Source organism: Callithrix jacchus, chromosome 16, assembly GCF_049354715.1.
Source record: "Callithrix jacchus isolate 240 chromosome 16, calJac240_pri, whole genome shotgun sequence".
In the NCBI taxonomy this organism is placed as follows: domain Eukaryota; kingdom Metazoa; phylum Chordata; class Mammalia; order Primates; family Cebidae; genus Callithrix; species Callithrix jacchus.
The window spans coordinates 98,019,872-98,036,152 of record NC_133517.1 but is presented as its reverse complement, the minus strand read 5'-3'; the positions used below and the strand labels follow the sequence as shown (position 1 = coordinate 98,036,152).

General features: G+C 43.1%; 1 protein-coding gene, 1 long non-coding RNA gene and 2 pseudogenes across 9 annotated transcripts in view; 1 reads left to right on the top strand and 3 right to left on the bottom strand.

Moving 5' to 3' along the window:
* Positions 1–2,285, bottom strand: part of STK3 (serine/threonine kinase 3) — a 352,806-nt gene extending 350,521 nt beyond the window's left edge. For all 7 annotated transcript variants that reach the window (XR_013528197.1, XR_013528198.1, XR_008477026.2 and 4 more), the window contains exon 1: positions 2,123–2,285. Coding sequence is in view for 4 of the 7 variants with exons in the window: in XM_035277381.3 (XP_035133272.1) it covers positions 2,123–2,148 (26 nt within the window). In the remaining 3 variants the exon portion in view is untranslated. The remainder of the gene's footprint in view (positions 1–2,122) is intronic.
* On the top strand, positions 1,950–10,500 carry LOC144579790 (uncharacterized). 2 transcript variants are annotated; one of them, XR_013528199.1, is made up of 4 exons: positions 1,950–2,391; positions 7,828–7,977; positions 8,271–8,392; positions 9,917–10,500. It is a non-coding gene; the product is annotated as an uncharacterized LOC144579790 (long non-coding RNA). The 2 variants fall into 2 exon arrangements; XR_013528200.1 differs by lacking the exon at positions 1,950–2,391 and adding an exon at positions 2,507–3,103.
* On the bottom strand, positions 4,528–6,236 carry LOC108588740 (large ribosomal subunit protein uL30 pseudogene; annotated as a pseudogene).
* Positions 10,501–11,237: 737 nt separating the features above from the next.
* Positions 11,238–12,012, bottom strand: LOC108588741 (large ribosomal subunit protein uL30 pseudogene; annotated as a pseudogene).
* Between the last annotated feature and the right edge of the window lie 4,269 nt (positions 12,013–16,281).

The following is a 16,281-nucleotide window of genomic DNA, read 5'->3' as shown; positions in this document are numbered from 1 at the left end:
GTTTCTCCATGTTGGTCAGGCTGGTCTCAAACTCACAACGCCAGGTGATCCACCCACTTTGGCCTTCCGAAGTGCTGGGATTACAGGTGTGAGCCGCCGCACCTGGCCCATATTTTATTTCTTAAACTCAGCTGTGATACATAAATGTTTATTAAATCAGACCCCATTATCTTCCGTTGTTTTTGTTTTGTTTTTGTTATTTTGAGACAGGGTTTTGCTCTGTCCCAGGTGCTTTACATATCACCTCATTTAATCCCCACAATACATTTTACAGATGAAAAAATTGAACTTAGAGGTAGCATAATAAGCAGCAGAGCCAGGATTACTATTTCTTAGGATTTAAACAATGTATATATAATTTTCCTGGTAAACAGGATGACCTCAAAATGAGTAGCTATATTTCATTATTAAGAGATAATGACCAATAAGGGCAAAACTGCCAGTAATTCCTGTTACAGCCTTCCATGTGGCAACCTCTCTCAACATCCTCATCTATACACTAGGATTAATGCCTATAACCCAACCTACTCCATAGGGTTGCCATGAAGATTACATATTATGAATATGAAAACGCTATGAAAAAAATCTTAATAGGCATGCAGATATGAGGGATTGATGTCACACACCTTTTGCCTTCAAAATACTCCGAAATAAGTCTCTGAATAAGCTAAAAATAAGTCTGTTAAATGTAAAACCACCATTTTGAAAAGTATAAATCAACATGGAATTACCACCTACACCTGCCACTGACTCCTCCAGGTTCTCTAATGTCTCTCTACAAGGGCAGGGATTCCCTTACACCTTTTAGTGAAATTCTGATAACTTACAGTACAGCTAATCAATAGAGACCTTCATTTCAATTAAGAGTTTTTCAAACTGGCCTATTGTGTTTTCTCAGAGGTGCTCCTTCCAGTTCTTCCAGAAAAGAAAAAAGTGCCCAATTTTCTTCTCTTTTATTAAAAGGGTGCCCAGTGAGTAGACTGTAGGTAACTTACAAAATGCTAGAAAAGAATCTATCAATTGACTTGCTCAAGATATCTGACAGCAGTTCGCTTTTGGAAACCCCTTCACAAATCCCGTCTTTTCACCTGAGCAGCTGGCTTCCAGGCCTCAAGGCTCACATGTCTAGTCACACAATTCACAGTAGCTCCCAAAGTTCCTACCTTTCCAATTATCCCATGTTCTTGAACACAACACGTTTCATCTAAGGACCTCTAGCTGTCAAAGCATATGAACTCTTTAATCTTCACCACAGCACTGAGGGATTACTATCCTTATTTTATAAGTTAAAAATGAAAGACTGAGGTTAAATGTTTTAGCAATATCAAACAATTCGTTAAGTCATTCCTGGGGAGAGAGGAATGAATATTACCAACTTCTGTCAATGGACAACCTAGATTTGGCTTCATAAGATCATTGCAAATATTAGTTCGAACACATACACTCTTGTATGCATACATTTCCAACATATGTATCAAAGATTAAATATAAACTATTAATAATAGTAAATACCATACCAAAGCAGCACTATTTTTACACACAAAACTATATTGGGGGGAGGGGGTCTAATTTAAACCTCCCACTGTCTTGCATCCATAAATACTTTTGAACTTGAGAGGGTAGAAGGAGGAACACCTGTCAGAGCAGCACATCCACAATGTTTTACAGACTGTGTAGCTATTAATATTTAATTCCTTAGCCATAAGCAAACCACCTTCTCAAAAAAACAAAAAAGGCAGCAATATGAAGTACTTGACAAGAAAGTCTACGCGGTTGTAAGAAGACCAATAATTCCCCGGTTTTAGGTCTCCCAGACTTCGTGAACTTGCCACGAGGCATCACTCCACCCGCCCGGGAGGTCAGGCCGCCGGGACCCCGGCGCTGCCCACCCGACTTTCCACGCGCCAGGCCGCGGGGGAGGCTCCGATTCCCGCTCCCCTCAGGCCCCCAGTCGCCCCGTGGACAGACGTGGAGGGGCACTCAGACCCGCCTCCCGACCTCGGCGCGCCCGGCTCGGGCCAGGCTGGCGGGGAGAGGGTCGCAGCAGGGCCTGGCCTAGCCGCCCCCGCCCCGCGGCCGCCGGCGCAGCTTCCCTCCTTCTTTCCGCTCCCCGATTCGTTACCTCTTAGGCGCCGGCGGCTGCTCCATGACGGCCGGGGGCAGAGAGAGGGACCCGGTGGACCGCGAAGGCCGAAAGGAGGAAAGGAGCCGGAGCACCAGCCAGCCGAGCCTAGGGAACCACAGAGGGAAACTCTGGGAACTCGGACCAACTTTCCCGTAACTCCGCGGCGGATCTCCCTCCCGCTCCTGAGCACGACTCCTCCCGCCCCGCCCCCGGCAGCCGGCCGCCCGCCCGCCTGCCTGCCTGCCTCAGGCAGCTGCCCAGAGAAGGTGGGCGGAGCCGGGAGCCGCAACGGGGGGGCGGAGCCTGCCGCGGTCTGGGGTGGAGGGCGGGGCCGGAGCCGCGGCTGGTGGGCGGGGCCGGGGACGAAGGCGGGGCTGGCCCGAGAGCCCGTAGACCGGGAAAAGGAGGAGGTTCTGCTACAGCGAGGGGGCGAGGCCGGAGCCGCTCTAGGCCGGAGAAGGGCAAGTCCCTCCGAGCTAGCCCAGGGCTCCGCCCCTGGCTTGCCCTCGCTAGGGTTTGCCCTGATCAGATTTGACTCCTTTCTTCGGCTTTCCCAAGGATACATCCAAACATCGTGTGAATCCGTTTGAAGCATTACTTTCTAACTGCCCACGCTTCCCTCTCTAGTTCTGTTTATTAATTATTGACAGCCATTTGACATGCGTGGGCCACAGTACTAGGGATACTTCCGGAAATTCTTGTTCCATTTTTATTTTGGCAAGCTCCTCGCTAAGTTTCACAATAATTACCTCTAATTACAGAGAAAATAATTAGTGCAGTGAGAGCTCTCGGTGCACCAAACTCAGTTCACTGGATTCTTGCAGCTGTCCAACTGGGTAACGTGGCAAGCCTGTCACAGATTATGGTGCCAAGAATAGCCCAGAAAAGCATGTTTCCTTCCATTTTTGGTCCTCTCCCACAACCTGGTCCCCGTAGCCCTCATCCCATTGTAATTTGACCACTGCATGCATCCATACTGTGAGTATACTTTTAACTTTAAATTTCATATGTAGATACCTTTCATATAACAATATATAGCTGCTACATGAATTTGCTTGTTTTTGTCGGAAATTGTCAAGATGGGCCCAGCGCCGTGGCTCATGCCTGTAATCCCAGCACTTTGGGAAGCCGAGTCGGGCGGACTACTTGAGCTCAGGAATTCAAGGCCAGCCTGGCCAACATGGTGAAACCCTGTCTCTACTAAAAATAAAAAAATTAGCGGAGTGTGGTGATGCACCTGTACTCCCAGCTATTTGGGAGGCTGAGGCAAGAGAATCACTTGAACCTGGAGGCAGAGGTTGCAGTGAGCTGAGATGGCACCCCTGCACTCCAGCCTGGGTGACAGAGCAGATTCTGTCAAGAAAGGGAAGAAAGGAGGGAAAGGAAGAAAAAGAAAGAAAGAGAAAAGGAAGGAAGGAAGGAAGGAAGGAAGGAAGGAAGGAAGGAAAGAAGGAAGGGAAGGAATGAAAGAGAATGAGAAAGAAAGGAAAGGAGGGAGGGAGGGAAGGAAGGAACGGAAGGAATTGTCAAGATGTAGAGTCATAGAGTTTTCTTGGAAGTTAGAACAATAAATATGAAGAGAATGTTAAAGGAAACAAATTTGAAGGGAATGTTGAATAATGTGAATATTTGCCAAAATTAAGCTTGTCTATTAGCAGCTAATACAAATTTAGTTTAGTCCTCTTTTTGCATTAAGTTTCACTATGTAATAAACTTACACTATTTATTTTCAAACCATTATATTCCAGTTATTTTATGACCATTTTGAAACTCAAATTTTAAGAACAAGGAAAAGGTTGTTTTTGTTTTTGTTTTTGTTTTGAGACAGGGTCTCACTGTCACCCAGGCCGGAATGCAGCGGTGTGATCATGCCTCACTGCAGCCTCAGCCTCCTGGGCTGAAGCCATCTTCCCACCTTTGCCTCCCAAACTGGCACTACCATGCCTGGCTATAAAATTTTATACTTGTTTGCATTTATTAAAGATCCACAGTCTGACTGTTCAGAAGTAACAGGACAATAACAATTTAAAAACCTAAATATTTAAAATGTTAAAGCTGAGAAGAAGCTTTGAAATTACCCCACACTACCCCCTACTCTCATCTTCACTTCTTCACTTCCATGCCATACTCCCTTTTTTTTTAGATGGAGTTTTGTTCTTGTTGCCCAGGCTGGAGTCCAATGGCATAATCTCGGCTCACTGCAACCTCCGCCTCCATGGTTCAAGCAATTCTTCCACCTTAGCCTCCCTAGTAGCTGGGATTACAGGTGCCCACCACCACGCCCAGCTAATTTTTTGTATTTTTTTTTTTTTTTTAGTAGAGATGGGGTTTCACCATGTTGACCAGGATTGTCTCGATCTCTTGACCTTGTGATCCACCTGCCTCGGCAGGTACTCTTTATTAACTGACCAGCTTAGAAAAATAATCATGGGAGACACCTTAGTTCATTCTTCTAATAAGCCTGTTGATCTGATCCTCCCTGTTGCCAGCATCTCCACCTTCTACAAAATGCGTGGTCTTTTTCTTCATTTCACCTCCTAGAGAAGATCATTTAGAGGGCCACGGGAAGTTATTTGCTTCTTTGAAGCTTTTTCAACAGTATAGATCTCATGAATCAGATCCTCCATGCAGATGATGACATATTTTCCAAGAGATCGAGCAATCAGAGCGTTATCTGTCAAAGCAATTCACTTCTTTTTGATTTTGCCATAACCACGTTTGTAGATTAGTTCATTTACTGACTTCAGATTTGGGTACCCCCATGCAATATATGGCTCTACGATCCTCAGCATGTTAATTGAAGCCTTGTTGAGCTTCACAGAGGTTCCATTGAAGATTTGAGGAAGGCAGAGAAGCTGCAACACCTTTCAGACCTTTGGGCTCACACCATTGATACCTCTGATCCTGATGACAAATGCCAGTTTGGGTTCTGCAGGTACATGGAAGTTGCCAGCTTTCCTTGCCATCCTTGCCATTCGAATTTCAGTTCTGTACGTCCGCCTATATTCCTTGTGATAATGCTTCGCTTTTTCATAGATAAGCTTCCTCCTTGCCTTTCGAAGCCATCTTTTGGGCAGACTTCTTTCTCAGGTGCTTGATCTTCAGCTCTGCAAAATTCCTTCACTTTTTCTTAAGGGTTTCTGGCACAGCAGGAACCTTCTTCTTCTTTTCTTCTACACCCTCCATGGTCTCAAACTCCTGACCTCAGGCTATCCACCTGATTCAACCTCCCAAAGCTGGGATTACAGACATGAGCCACTGTGCCCGCTCACTCCCATTTTTGTATTTCATAAGAGAAACCTTTTAAGGAAGGCTGGGCGAGGTGGCTCACACCTTCAACTCTAACACTGGAAATCCGAGGCAAGCAGATAGCTTGAGCCCAGGAGTTCGAGATCAGCCTGAGAAACATGGTGAAACCCCATCTCTAAAAAAAAAAAAAATAGCTGGGCATGGTGGCATGCACCCTACTAGTGCTACCTACTAGAAAGGCCAAGGTAGGAGGATTGCCTGAGCCCAGGATGCCAAGACTTCAGTGAGCCATGATCAAGCCACTGCACTCCAGCTGGAGCAATAGAGTAAGACCCTGTTTCAAAAAAAAAAGATAAATAAATAAATAAAATGATCTCTTTTACCAACCATAATTTCCAAGGAGACTTCCCAGGTCAAACCACCAGTGCCATCACCCACTTCCTGTCACATTTAAGTTGTGAAAGAGATGCCTGTCTTATATATGTCCGTAGCACCCTGTGTTGGCTTTTGTATGAAACTTATCACACTGTATTGAAGTTGTGTTTATTAGACTGTCATCCCAACTCAACTATGAGTTGATTGAAAGTTGAGCCATATCTTTATTCTCGATACCTTGCATAGCAAGTGCCTGATACATACTAAGGGCATTGGGTTGGATAGCTTCCCTTTAGTCCTGCAGAATCATTCTCCATTCTTTTCCATCTGTCTCGGCTCTGAGAGCAGAAGCCTCTTGGCTTTTGGTTGGGTCTGATGATAGGCCCAGCAAGAGATCATCTGAGAGAGAAAGGAGGGTGAGACTATTTGATGCCCTGGTTCCCTTCCTGTGATGTCACCTAGGGCTAGATGTGTTCCAGAGAATCATGGCTCTTTGCAAAGCAAACTACTCTACCCAATTATCCCTTCTTCCCCTTGACCCTTTGCGCCTAGGTGTCATGACTGCTCTGGTATTCCCTGGGGTTCTTCTCTATGTCCTATGTTCCCCTAACCTCAATCCTCAACTGATGCTTTGTAAATTAAACTCTCTTCAACTGACCCTAATTTGATTGTACCTTCTAAAGGGCTTAGAATCCTGACTGATATGCCCATAAAGAAGTGTGGAAGGAGGAGGGATAATATCAGAAAATAAATTTCTAAGGTCTTTCTTCAACTTGAAAAGGGAGAAGGCTAATAAATATCATATGACTCCTCCATTTTCTCATTAAACCCTTAAAACTACCTTGTGAAGTAGTTATATCCATTTTATAGGTGAGAAAACTGAGGTTCAAAGGTGTGAAAGAAGTTACCCTAGGACAAGCAGAATGTCTGTATTCTGATCCAGGCCTTTATGACTCCAAAGCTGGGCCTCATTCCACTGTAAATCAGTCAACCAATATTTCTTGATCACCTAAATATGCCAGGCACTGTTCTAGGTGCTGGAGATTCATCAGTGAAGAAAAGAAACAAATAAACAAAAATCCCTGCCTTCAGTGGGTGGGGCTTACATTCTGGATGAGAAAACATAATAAGATTAAAAAGTACCTAATAGAGCATGTTAGATATTGAAAACTGATAAGGAAAAACGGTGACATGGAGAAAAGGGAATATAAAGTGAAGGGGAAGAGGCCAGATGCAGTGGCTCAAGCCTGTAATCCCAGCACTTTGGGAGACTGAGGTGAGCGGATCACTTGAGGTCAGGAGTTTGAGACCAGCTTGACCAACATAGTGAAACCCTGTCTCTACTAAAAAAATACAAAAATTATCTGGGTGTGGTGGTGATCGCCTATAATCCCAGCTACTCAGGAGTTTGAGGCAGGAGAATTGTGTGAACCCAGGAGTCAGAGGTTGTAGTGAGCAAAGATCATGCCACTGAACCCCAGCCTTGGGCAACAGAGCAAAACACTGCCTCAAAAACAAAAAAAGGCCAGGCGCCTCCCAGCACTTTGGGAGGCTGAGGTGGGCAGATATCCCGAGGTTGGGAGTTCAAGACCAGCCTGACCAACATGGAAAAGCCCCGTCTCTATTAAAAATTCAAAAAATTAGCCGAGCATGCTAGTGCATGCCTGTAATCCCAGCTACTTGGGAGGCTGAGGCAGGAGAATCACTTGAACCTGGGAGGCGGAGGTTGCAGTGAGTCGAGATCGTGCCATTGCACGCCCGCCTGGGCAACAAGTGCCAAACTTCATCTCAGAAAAATAAATAAAAATAAAGTGGAGGGAAGGGTTGGAATTCAGGTAGGAGAGCAAAGGAAGGCCTCAATGAGAGAGTAAGGAAGTAGAGGCAGGGCCATGCAGATAGCATGAATGTGAGGTCAAGGGAACGTGAGAATGTGAGGCCAAGGGAACAATAAGTGCTAAGATCCAGAAGCAGGAGTGTGCCTGGTGTGTTGTGTGTTATTGAATAAAAGGAATTTTTTTTTCTCCTGAATTAGAAGAAGAGAAAAAGTGCCTCAAGCTTCTGTTTTACTTTGTCTGTAGAAAGCCAACTTGAAGGTTCCAAGAAGAAAGCATAGAAGTCATCATTCAAACTGCAAATTAGGGGCAGCAGCATTCATGAACAATGAAAGCTGCAGGAACATTTGAGATACAGATAAGGGTCACCCAGCTTCACTTAACTGTGAAATTAAGGTAATCTGTTTCTGCTTCCAATAGCTCCATTTGGAATCGAGATTAAATATACACTTTAATTATACTAGCAAACAACTGATTACAATTCTCAGTTGAGTGCTTTAAGAGAAACGGGAGAGAAATCTGCAACTCGAGATCCAGTTCCTTTGAATAACGAAAAGCACATTCTTTGTAACTGAATACATACACCACCATGTTTAAAATATTAAGATAGGAAAATATTAAGGTAAAAAAAATTTTCCTTGTACTAGTTGCAGTTATTCTTTGAAACTATAACTTTGTATCTCTCCTAGGCTGGAGTACACTGGCAGAATCGAAGCCCACTACAATCTTGAACTCCTAGGCTCAAGGATTCCTCCTGCCTTAGCCTCCCAAGTAGCCAGGACTACAGGCATCCACCACCATGCCCAGCTAAGTTAATTTTTTAGTTTTGTAGTGACAGGGATCTCACTGTGTTACCCAGGCTGGTCTTGAACTCCTGGTCTCAAGCAATCCTCCCACCTTACCCTGCCAAAGTGCTGGAATTATAGGCATGAGCCACCATGCCGAGTCTCATTTTTATATTTGTTTGTAAAATAATATTAATTAACAAATGTTAATTAATCTTTTCTGCTATAATAAGAAGAGTTTGGAGGAGAGAGAAATCTCTAATCAAATATATTTTGTAGGTTTTTATTTGCAGGAAAATTTGGAAATGTTTTCCTCTGTCCTCCTTTGTCATAACAATTTTTTTTTTTTTTTGGCTCTGTTGCCAGGCTGGAGTGCAGTGGCATGTTCTCGGCTCACTGCAACCTCTATCTTCTGGGTTCAAGCGATTCTCCTGCCTCAGCCTCCCCAGTAGCTGGGACTACAGGTCTGTGCCACCATGCCCAGCTAATTTTTGTATTTTTAGGAGAGACGGGAGTTTCATCATGTGGGCCAGGATGGTCTCGAACTCCTGACCTCAGGTGATTCGCCCACCTTGGCCTCCCAAAGCACTGGGCTTACAGGCATGAGCCATATCAACAATCTCAAACTATTATTTAACTTGTTCCTCTGACCATGCTGTGAGCCTCTTGGGAATAAGGACAGTATCTTCTTCTATTTGTCATCTCAGGAGTCTAGCATAACTATTAACTACAAGTAACAACTCAAAATGATTTTTAAAACAAGAAGCCTAGAAGGAGGTGTTTCTAGGTTTGAATAATTCTTCAATTTACTTCCATTTCTTGTTGTCAACTTAAGAATCACAAGGTTCACAGATTTGGAGTGGAGCATTTATTTCTCGTAAAAGTCTGCAGCCCGCAGGCTGGCCATCCTGAGATCTGGGAAGCGTAGCCTCTGTCAGAAACTGGAAGTAGGCACTTTAAAGAAGGAAGAAGGAGAGAGGAATTAGGCTGAATGAATTGGCTAAGTATACATATTCAACAGGTTATAGAAGGAGCTATGAATATTCACAAAGGAGAGGCACTCACATGCACAATATGCAAACATGCATGTTACATATGTCCCATGTTCACTTTGGGGTGGAGACTTGACATTTTAATGCTTTAAAATTAAGCTGTATACTTTAAAATATGAAACAGAAGACACGTCCTCTGTAAATCAGCCAGAACCACTCCATGGTAGTCACTTACCAGAAAGGAATGCTGGTCAATTGTACTGTCAAAACCACAAAAAAAAGAGTCCAGCAAGTCTTTCAAAAGGGCTAGTTCCTGTTTAACTCTTAGGAAGGAAAGTCTAATGACAATTAGCAAGAGAAGAGGTATAATGAGATATGTCTGACCTCCTATCCTGTCATGGCTGGGAATCTAGTTTTTAAGGTTTCTCTGTGGTCCCCTCGGCCAACGGCGATCCATTCAGTTGACTGCGGAGCCTAGGATTTCGTTTTTATTTCTCACTGCTCTGCTGTGCACAGCAGACCTAGTTGTCTCCTCAAACTATCTCCTACCCTTCCCAGGGCCAAGATGGACACCAGTGTTCCAGACCTTCCATGGAGACATGACAATGCCAGCACCAGAAGAGAATTATTTATTTCTGAATACAATTTTTATAAGATGGTAGGAAAGGTCTATTCCAGAAGCCCCTCTGCAGACTTCCCTACATTTCCTATTGGCTAGAAATGTGTCACAGACATGTTAATAAAAAATGCCAAACTGTGTAAAATATTTGAAGAGATTTATTCTGAGCCAAATGTAAGGACAATGACCTCAGGAGGTCTTGAGAACATGTGCCTGAGGTGGTTGGGTTACAGCTTGATTTTACACACTTTAGAGAGAGAAAAACTGCAGGCAAAAACATAAATCAATTTATGTAAGGTTTATATTGTTTTGGCCTGGAAAAACAAGGCATCTCAAAGTTGGGAGGGGGAAGAGTTCCAGGTCATAGGAGGATCCAAAGATTTCCTGATTGACAGTTGATTGAAAGGGTTCAGCTTTGCCTAAAGAGTTCAAGTCAGCAGAAAGAAAGTCTTGTGGTTAAGATAAGGAGGCTTATGGGAGCCAATGTTCTTGTTACATAGGTGGAGCCTCCAGGTAGCTGACTTCAAAGAGAATAGATGGTAAATGTCTCTTAGCAGACCTGAAAAGGTGTCAGACTCAGTTAAATCTCTCCTGGATCAGGAAAACATATGGAAAGGGAAGAGGATTCTCTAGAGTAAGTAAATTTTTCCCACAAGCGACAGCTTTGCAGGGCCATTCTGAAATATGTCAAAGAAATATATTTGCGGGTAAAAACACTTGGATTTCCTTTAGGGTCTGTTATTTGTCATTCGATGTGACCAGAGGCAGTTTGGAGTTGGTATCTCATTGCTACAAAGAGTCTGTTCTATCAGTCTGAGGATCACTATTGTAATGTTAACACTGGTTGTGTCTAAACTCTACTTCCGTCAGGACCTGAACGAGTTTTTCAGGTTTCTTTGGAATCCCTTGGCCAAAGGGTCCAATGAGTCAGTTGGGGGGCTTAGATTTTAGTTTTGTTATCTCTGACAAAGAAAAGGGGTTAACCACAAAACCTGTTAAGACTATTTGTGATTCACCCCATGGAGGTGGGCTTAGAGCTGAGGCTAGGACCAGATTTCCCTGAAGCTTATGGCAAAAAGAAGCATGCAGAGAAGAACTAAGAAAAGAAAAAAGCTTTATCAGAGGGATGTGAGTCTAAAAGTTATCAGGCCCAGTGAGACAGCAATCACGTTCTACTCCCCCGCAACCACCTGTTGAGCTATGTATCCATCTCTTTTTTTTTTTTCCAATTGAGAACAGGTACTCTTTATTAACGACCAGCTTAGAAAAATAATCATGGGAGACACCTTAGTTCATTCTTCTAATAAGCCTGTTGATCTGATCCTCCCTGTTGCCAGCATCTCCACCTTCTACAAAATGGGTGGTCTTTTTCTTCATTTCACCTCCTGGAGAAGATCATTTAAAGGGCCACGGGAAGTTATTTGCTTCTTTGAAGCTTTTTCCAACAGTATAGATCTCATGAATCAGATCCTCCATGCAGACGATGACATATTTTCCAAGAGATCGAGCAATCAGAGCGTTATCTGTCAAAGCAATTCACTTCTTTTTGATTTTGCCATAACCACGTTTGTAGATTAGTTCATTTACTGACTTCAGATTTGGGTACCCCCATGCAATATATGGCTCTACGATCCTCAGCATGTTAATTGAAGCCTTGTTGAGCTTCACAGAGGTTCCATTGAAGATTCGAGGAAGGCAGAGAAGCTGCAACACCTTTCAGACCTTTGGGCTCACACCATTGATACCTCTGATCCTGATGACAAATGCCAGTTTGGGTTCTGCAGGTACACGGAAGTTGCCAGCTTTCCTTGCCATCCTTGCCATTCGAATTTCAGTTCTGTACATCCGCCTATATTCCTTGTGATAATGCTTCGCTTTTTCATAGATAAGCTTCCTCCTTGCCTTTCGAAGCATCTTTTGGGCAAACTTCTTTCTCAGGTGCTTGATCTTCAGCTCTATGAAATTCCTTCGCTTTTTTCTTAAGGGTTTCTGGCACAGCAGGAACCTTCTTCTTCTTTTCTTCTACACCCTCCATGGTTCCAGCCGGAAAAAGAGGACGTCCATATCCATCTCTTAAAACTGCTTGCTAGTGGCACAAGTCGCTACAAGTGTACCTAATAATGTAGCACCAGACACCATAACCCACACTTTACAGTTGAACAATGTATTGCAGATCAATAGCTTATGTTATTTTAGTATACATTCTTGGCAATGGATCTGCCTTTTCTTTCCCTTTAAAATTGCACTTGTAACTGCTGCTAACTGGAGTGCATATTCATGGCAACTTGAATCTGTGCTCCCAGGTTGCCATCTTCCAAATAAACTCTCTACTTATATTAATTTTGTCTCAGCTTCTTCCTTTCCATCAACAGAACAAAACTGGAATTCTATTATTAAGAAAAAATGGGGGAATTGTAATTAGACAACAGCCTACAATGTCTGCTACACATAAGTACCCAGAACATTATAATCAATGGATAAATGTTTGCTGGATGAATGAATGGATTTCCACACGAAGAAAACATAAAGAGGCTAGGAGGTCCAAGATCAAGGGCCTGGCAGATTCAGTGTCTGGTGAGGGCCCACTCCCTGATTCATAGACAGCCATTTCCAGCCTTGTGTCTTCACGTGGTGGAAAAGGTAAACAACTTCCTCAGACCTCTTTTGTAAGGATACTAATTCCATTCATGAGGTTAGCCCTCATGACTTAATCACCTCCAAAGTCCCCAACTCCAAATGCCATCACCTTCATGGTTAGGATATAAGGAATTTAAGGAGACACAGTAATTCATAAAGTATGTATTGTGTCAACCTTAAATGATGAGATTCAGAAAATACAATTAAGTATAGAGTTTATTCCAACCCAAAGCTTTCCAATGACCTTCTGATAAACAGCAGTTACAAGTTGGGGATAAGGAAAAAAGAAGAGGCAATTCCTAAATTGTTACCAGAAATTTACATTGAAATAACATAAGCTATATTTTTTTGACATGGAGTTTAATTCTTGTTGCCCAGGCTGGAGTGCAATGTCGTGATCTCGGCTCACTGCAAACTCTGCCTCCCAGGTTCGAGCTATTCTCCTGCCTCAGCCTCCTCAGTAGCTGGGATTACAGCCGTGCACCACCATGGCTGGCTAATTATTTTTATATTTTTAGTAGAGACACGGTTTCACCATGTTGACTAGGCTAGTCTCGAACTCCTGACCTCAGGTGATCCACTGCCTCACCCACTCAATAGCTTATGTTATTTCTTGGCTATTCATTTTTCTTTGAATCACTAAGTCCAGGAACAAAGTCTCCATCTCAAAGGAGATAGTGAAGATAGTGGGTGAGGCATTAGGAACAAAATGCTTTTACACAGTTGCCCCTGGCCATGGGTTGGAAGAGGTATGACTGAAGTTCCATACTTTTGATTCTCTGGGCCTGATATATTTTGCATACCTCACATAGCTGATACTACTCTGAGCTCTTTTTCTTCTCTTGTAAGAGAAAGTAAGTTTGCTAAATCTGTGATTTTGTTCCTTCTCCACTCTAGATTCATCATTGCTTGCTCTGTTAAAATAGAGCTAGATCCTTTAAGTAATTTTTCTTTACTTAAGATGGCAAGATGTTAAACTTTGTTGGTAGACAGCACTGGAGAGACTGCAAAAGATAAAGTTTTCCTTCCTGGTTGGCAACCAGGGCTGCTTCTCTGGGTCCTGCTAAATGGGCGACTTCAACAGTGTCTAGCTTCTGCAACACGTGCACCTTCTTCAGCACTTGGTTCCTGTAGCGCAGAGCAGCAACAGCACCCAGTGGCCAACAGTTTCCTTCCCACCACACTCCACCCCTCTCCCAGGCAGTTTTGCTACGGAGTGCCCCCAGTGAGACACTATACCATGAACAGCTTTCCCAGAAACCTAAGAGAAAGATTTCTGGAAAGTTCCAGAGGGAAGAATTCCAGCAAGTTCTGCCAGCATGGCACCGCAGTAACTTCTCTGCCATTCAGTGAGACACAGTTGTGCCCTCTCTGTAAGGTCTGGATCTCAGTCATGGGGGGCCTCTTCCTTGGGTGCTCTAGCTCAGCCCCGGTGGGGAGTAGCTGTTATTCCTGTTGTCTTGGTTAATTCAGGCTGCTATAACAAAATGCCATAAACTGTTGTCTTATAAACAAGAGAAATTTGTCAGGCACGGTGACTCACATCTGAAATCCCAGCACTTTGGAAGGCTGAGGCAGGCGGATCACCTGAGGTCAGGAGTTCAAGATCAGCCTGGCCAACATGGTGAAACTCAGTCTCTACCGAAGGTACAAAAATTAGCTGGGCACAGTGGTGGGCGCCTGTAATTCCAGCTACTGGGGAGGCTGAGTCAGGAGAATCACTTGAACCCAGGAAGTGGAGGTTGCAGTGAGCCAAGATTGCGCCACCACACTCCAGCCTGGGCAACAGAGCAAGACTCCATCTCAGAAAAAAAAAAACGAGAAATTTATTTCTCACAGTTCTGGAGGCAAAGACATCCAAGATCAAAGGTCTGGCAGATTCAGTGTCTGGTGAGGGCAGATTCACAGACAGCCATTTTCCCCCATGTCTTCACATAGTAAAAGAGGTAAACATCTTCCTCAGACCTCTTTTGTAAGAGTGCTAATTGCATTCATGAGGGTAAACTTCATGACTTAATCACTTCCAAACTCCCCACCTCCAAATGCCATCACCTTCAGGGTTAAGATTTCAACATACGAATTTTGGAGGAAAACAGACATTCAAACAATAGCACCTATATTCTTTAGAGGTGGCTTTGCTTCTTACTAGCCAATACCTTGGTACTCCAGTCCTCAGTTATAGTTAATAATTCTTTATATTAAACTTTTCCTGTTCAGATAACTGTGTTCTCTATCTCTTGTGGTTTCCATATCAGACTGGACCTTGACTGATACAGAGAGTAGCAGCAAAGAATCCCAGGCCCCACTATAAACTCAAAAAAATGATTTAGATAAGATCAGATTGATTTCACCTTCAATTCAACACACAATGATCTACACCACCACGTCTCAAACTTTTTTGTCTCAGTACCATTTTACACTCAAACTATGAAGAACCTTAAAGAGCTTTTGTTTACGTGGATTATATCTATCAATATTAAGAAATTAAAATGGAGAAATTTTTAATACAAGATACATGAGCATACATTTCATTAGGCATCAGATCAATGACATCACTACACATCCATGTAGCATCCAGAAAACTCCATCATACACTCATGAAACAGTGAGACTGAAAACGGCAAATATTATCTAAACATTGTTTTTAAATAGTTTTGATCTTGCGGACCCCTAGAGATACCTGGATCACACTTCAAGAACCATGTATCTACACTAACTTTATATAAACATAATAACTAAGACCTATGAAGGAAAAAATATAAAAAATATGGTCCTTGCCCTCTCAGAACTGCTTAGTTGAAAATATAGAATATATATTCAAGAAAGAGTAAAAAAAAAGTCAATTCTGTAAGGAATAAACTATCAGTAAGTTCTGTCATTCAGAAAAGTACTAAATGACACTTTTGACAGTTCAGGCTGATAATGACAGTTCAGGCTGATAACAGGCTGGAGCTCAGTAAAACAAAATGACTTCCATTTTATAAAATTCACTCTCCTTATACATCGGTTGTAAGGAGAAAAGACATTTCCTTTACGTACAAACCTAAGTTCCAGAACAAGCTGAAGATCTCTCAAAGCACAGCAATGATTGGTTAAGACACTAAACACAGGCACAGAGCTAACAAAGAGAAAGGAATCAACACTAAGAATTTGATAACTGTGAGATGAAGCCCTATCATGATGAGTCTTTAGTTATATTAATATAAGGAAACTTGTCCAGGTGCGGTGACTCACACCTATAATCCTAGAGCTTTGGGAGGCCCAGACAGGAGGATCCCTTGAGGCCAGGAGTTCAAGACTAGCCTGGGCAACGTAGTGTGGACCCCCATCTCTACCAAAAAATGTAAAAGTCAACTGGGCATAGTGGCACACACCTGTAGTCCTACTTGGGAAGCTGATGTAGAAGGATCACTTGAGCCCACGAGTTTGAGGCTTCAGTGAGCTATGATCGTACCACTGCACTCCAGCCTGGGTAACAGAGCAAGACCCTGCCTCTAAAAATAAATCAATTAGTCTGAGAGTGGTGGCTCACATCTATAATCCCAGCACTTTGGGAGGCTAAGGTGGGTGGATCACTTGAGGTCAAGAGTTTGAGACCAGCCTGGTCTACATGGTGAAACCATGTCTCTAATAAAAGTACAAAAAAAAAAAAAAAGAAAAAAAAAGG